We start from the raw sequence: 5,333 nt of genomic DNA on the forward strand, positions 1-5,333 counted from the left end.
TCCCAGCACAGGCTGCAGGCTGGATCACAAAGGTCACAACGCAAAAGGAGAGCAGTCACATTCTGAACTGCTTTCTCTTTAACTGTCTTGCATTCATGCAGGAAGGCCATGTGTATGATTTGTCTCAGATTCATACATTTTCCTGCACTGAGATGACACCAAATGGGATCTTGACCATCAGAGACTTCTGCTCCAGGGAAATCTTCTATATTACTCCCATTCCCAATTCTAACACCTCCTTCTCTTTCCCTATCAAGCTGATAGGTAAAAATAATCTTAAAGAGATGGAAAGAGAGTCGGTCCTCGTAGAGCAACACAAGTTCACCTTAGACCAAATCAAACAGAGCCAGGCTGTCCTTAATGACTACAATGTGACTGGTTTGGACCGTGGCCATTTGAGCCCCAATGGCCATCAGTACAGTAGAGAAAGCAAGACAGCTACCTTCACCCTCACCAACATAGTCCCCCAGGATAGCAGCCTCAACAAGGGCCAGTGGAACATCTACGAGTCTAAAAAGATGCCCACAAAGACCAAGGGCTGTACAACGACCTACGTAATTACGGGTGCTGTGCCTGGGAACACCTACATCGCTGAAGGGAGGGTCAACAGACCCAGCCACATCTGGTCGGCTGCCTGCTGCGAGGGGGACAAAAAACGCAAAGATGCTTGGGGGGCCATCGCTGAGAATGACAAGAACGAAGTGGAAGAGCTCAGTCTAGGGGAGCTGGAGAAGAGGTTGACCAAGCTCTACGGGGGAAAGGTTACTCTGTTCAACAATGCCTGTCCCCGGCAATAAGCTTCACATCCTCAATGAAAAAGGCTCAGTGCCTTTTCCTACATGTCACAGAATCACAGAATAGGTTGGTTTTCATGGGATCTTAAAGCCTTAATGATCATCTCATTCTGACCTACTCACCATGGGCACGGATGCCGTCCAGTACACCAGGTTATTCCAAGCACTCCCCAGCCCAGCCTTGAACCCTTCCAGGGATGGGGCAGTCAGAATATCTCTGGGTAACTTCTACTTGTACTGCACCCTCCTCAGGGTAATTTAATTCCTTACAATATCATACATAAGCAGCCCTCCATCAGTGTGAAACCATTTCCTCTTGCCCTGTCACTCCATACCCTTGTCCAAAGACCCTCTCCAGCCCTCTGAGAGATCCTTGAGGTACTGCACTCTCAGCAGTCTTCTCCAGGCTGAACATCCCCAGCTCCCACACCCTCTCTCCAGAGCAGACATGCTCCAGCCCTTGGAGCACCTTCATGGCCTCCACTGGACTCCACTGCAACAGCTTTGTATCCTTCTTGTGCTGTGGGCCCCAGAGCTGGAGGCAGCACTGCAGGTGGGGTCTCAGCAGAGCAGAGTAGAGGGGCACAAATGTCCTGTGCAGAGTCTGTGCTGCTTCCTTCTCTGCTGTGTTCCCAGCTCTGTCCCTCAGGGCACCTCCTCCTCTGCTCAAAGGCACAGAGATGTGGGCAGAGCCTCCAGCTGCTTTGCTTTGCTGCCCATCTCAGCAGAGAGCTCTCAGGAACGAGTCCTCTCCTACTTAGTTGTCCCAGGAGTGTGCAGCTGGCTTGTCCCTCACCTACATAGCAGGGCAGTGGCACCAGGGCACCTCAGGGTGCCCAGAGATCCTGTCTGGAGATCTCCATGCCTGGAGATACCCAAATGCCAACAATACGTGATTCTGGACAACCTGCTCTAGCTGCCCCTGCTGGATCCTGGAGTCTGGACTAGAAGGTCCTGAAAAGTCCCTCGAAAACTCCACAATTCAGTGATTCTGTGATCCTGGAACATATTTTTGCTTGCTTGCTTTTGAAACTGCACCTTGAGAGCAGCAGCTGTTGTATCAGACAGGCAGGCTTTGGCATCAGATACATGGAAAGCGTTGAGCAGCCAAAGCTGAATTCCTGTGATGCACTCCTTGGACACCTTCATTCTCTGCTCTGCTTCTGAAGCTTTTCTGCAGATTTATGGGAAACTGATTTGGGGAAATGTATTCAATGGCTGTCAAAGAACAATGTGTGCCACATCATGAAGTTTGCAAGAGCTCACAATAAAAGTTATTTGATGCAGTGCTGGATTGCAGGGTCACATCTTCTATAAACCACAAGTTGCTTCTCACTGAAATTTCTAGAACCACCAGTAAAGTCACAGTGCCCAGAGCATCCTTGCAGGACATTGGGTGTGCAAATGCAATCAGAGGATGTGCCAACATCCAAACCAGTGCCAGTCTCAGACAGCAGTTATTCTCATGTGAATGGCATGAACAAAGTGGGCCAGGGTGCCAACCGCTCACTTTCAGAGTGTCACTTTTAGAGGTGCCAGCATGGGACTGGACTTCTCAGCTCAGGAGCTGTTGTTCATTGTCCTGCTGGGTCTCACTGCTCAGCCAGGACCAACCTGTTTGGGGGCTGCACTAAAAGACAGGTTCTGGTGGAGGTGCAGAGCGAGGCAGCCCCATGCAGGTGTTTCCAGGTGTGCTGGTGTCCCAGCTGTGACCACAGCCAGCAGAGCTCCAGGCCTGCCTCAGCTGCATGAAATGCTGCACCCTGGGCCAGTGCAGCTGCCCTGAGCTTTGGAGAGCCCTACTGGGGCTGGCTGATGTGCTGCAGGATCCTGGGCAAAAGCCACCCCCAGCTGGGCCAGCAGCCAGAGGCCAGGCCCTTTCCCCAGGGGCAGTTCTGGGGGCTCTGCACACCGGAGCACAGGCCACCAGATCCCAGGGCAGACACGGGGCATGGCCTGGGGGCACCATGGAGTTCTGCTCCTGCTGCCTCCAGCTGCCTTGGGCACAGCAGCAAGAGCCTTGCCTTGTGCCAGCTGGGCTGCACAGACCCCTAGGAGAAGATTTTGCTTTTTAGAAGAACAAAGTGAGCACATCATGACTCTCACCCCTTTTGCTGGAGAGCTCCTGCCATCCCTGGTCCTCTGCCTAGATGGATTTTTTCTGCTGGGATCAAATGCTGACACAGCCCTTGATGGGATGAAAGCATCGGAGTGATTTCAGGCTGAGGCACCTCTGCAGACACCTCTGCTGTACCTCAGGGTACGGCTCCCTCTGACTTGCTCTCCCACCTCTGCCCATCGGCTGGGGCTTGAGACCACACTCATCCTCACCATTACTCCCACCATGTCCACTGCCCTCAATTTCCTGGCTCTGGAACCACTGGCTCATTGATCATGTCCATCAGTCCCTCCTTTGTGAACTTCCCAGGTTCTTCCCAGGACCTTTACTCATGGCAGTACCCAGAAATGCCCTGTCCTGCACAGCAAGCTCGTGAAACACCTGGGAAGCCCAACAGAGAAAGGAATCATCTGAGTCAATTCAGAATTGCCTTTCCCCAGTACTGCAATCATAACAGAGTTTACATTTCCCTGCATTTGCTTATTTTATTTATTAAGAAAAAACTCAAGCCTAGTCACCTTGAGAAATAACATCAAATATTTTAAGTAGAAGGGAGTGAAAGCATTGTGAATACCAAAACCTCCTCCCCAGATAGCCCAAAAATCCTCTGGATAAACACAAGTGCTGGCAGAACTCCTGGACAAACTCAATCTCAACCCTGTTTGGGAAATCCCACACATCTTCCTTCCTGGAAATCCTATAAAAATAGCCATTCTCAGACTATAGCAGAGGCATTAGAGAGTCCTCTGCCTCCTTGGTGGAAATGCCTTGCCTTCCACAGCAGGAGGTGAAATAGCTGGAAAACACAAAACAGAGGATCAGCCTGGCTGCTGTCTTCCCACAGGTCTTAGAGGTGCTTCCCACAGGAACCCAGCTTGGAGCTGAGCAGAGGGCTGCCCCAGCTGCACAAGCATGCTGCCAGGCACCTTTCAGCTGGGATGGCCTCTGCTCTCTGCTGAGCCTGCTGTGAATGGAGAATAGGGATGGAGCCCTTTGCTGAGCCCGGAGCTGCTCCCTGCCCACGGTGGGGTGGGAAGCACCTGTGTTCCCTGGGAAGATGCAGCTGCGCTGACATGGCCGGGTAATTTTGCAGTTTGCTCTGTGTCTGTCCATCTTTGGTGAGAGCTCTGGGCTCCAGTGTGTCACAGGGGTTTCAGCCACTAAGGAAAAATTATATTTGCTGGGAGCTGTGAGGAGACACTGCAAAGTGTTGGATCACGCAGCTGGCTTACCCCTTTTCCAATAACACCAAGGGTTCAGATTGCATTAAATGAACCCTTTGTCAAGTGCTGTTCTGCAAGAGAAGGAAACAAGAAAATCAAGCCATTTGCATAACCTGGCCTCTGCTGGGCAAATCTCCTTTGGTCCACCCAGAAGTATCTTTGGCTGCTCATTGGGAGGGCAGCCTGGGAGCTGCTTCCTGGTGCTTTGCCATCCCCTGGGCAAAGGAGATGCCATGCCCATCTGGGGATGGCATGGATGGATGATGCTGGATTGGACACATGGGAGCTACCAGATCTCTCTCATGTAGGCAGCAAATGTACTGTGTATGGTTATGCATGAAACATGTTCTGTTTGTGGCACTGCCAGGCCAATCACCAGCTGCTCCTCCAGGGAAAATGGACAACTCATCTCACCCTGCAGGGAGAGGCTTTTTCCTGGGAAATGATGATCAAAGACATGGGGGACATTCCCGAGTCTCACAGGAGGTCCTGCTGGGAGTTTTCTGTCTTAAATATGACCAGATGAGCGGCCCAGTGGATGAGGGGGGAGGCTGTGGAAGTGTCCACCTGGACTTCAACAAAGCCTTTGGCAGTCTCCCACAGCATTCTCCAGGAAAAGCTGTCAGCCCACGGCTTGGAGAGGTGCTCTCCTGGCTGGGTCAGGAGCTGTCTGGATGTCCAGGCCCAGAGAGCCTTGGTGAAGAGTGCCACATCCAGCTGGTGTCCGGCCACAAGCGCTGTCCCCAGGGAGCAGTGTCGGGCCTAGTCCCGTTTATGATCTTTACTAGTGATATGGATGAGGGGATCCTGGGAACTCTCAGCAAGATCATGGATGATACCAAGTTTGGTGGGCGACTCAGCCTGCTGCAGGGCAGGAAGGCTCTGCAGAGGGATCTGGACAGGCTGGATCCACGGGCCGAGGCCATGTCAGCAGGCAGTGCAGACAAAGGCCATGAAGCTGGTGAAGGCCCTGGAGGGAAGGCCTGTGAGGAGCAGCTGAGGCAGCTGGGGTTCTTTAGCCCAGAAGAGGCGGCTCTGAGAGATTATTTCTCTCTCCAGCTCCCTGAAAAGGGGGTGTAGCCAGGTGGGGGGTCAGAATTTTCTGCTGGACACCCAGGGAAATAATGAGAGGGCAAGGCCTCAACCTGCAGCAGGGGAGATTCTGGTGGCACATCAGGAGGAATTTCTTCACATAAA

The 5,333-nt window shown here is 52.3% G+C and overlaps 1 protein-coding gene across 1 annotated transcript; it reads left to right on the forward strand.

Moving 5' to 3' along the window:
* Positions 1–257: 257 nt before the first annotated feature.
* On the forward strand, positions 258–2,062 carry LOC121340759 (endonuclease G, mitochondrial-like; the record flags this gene model as incomplete). The annotated part of the gene is made up of 1 exon (XM_041413729.1): positions 258–2,062. A coding segment is annotated over one exon (540 nt), but the record flags the coding sequence as incomplete, so codon positions are not given.
* Between the last annotated feature and the right edge of the window lie 3,271 nt (positions 2,063–5,333).

This window comes from Onychostruthus taczanowskii, unplaced genomic scaffold (genome assembly GCF_017590055.1).
Source record: "Onychostruthus taczanowskii isolate IOZ18803 unplaced genomic scaffold, ASM1759005v1 scaffold1033, whole genome shotgun sequence".
NCBI classification, from domain to species: Eukaryota; Metazoa; Chordata; class Aves; order Passeriformes; family Passeridae; genus Onychostruthus; species Onychostruthus taczanowskii.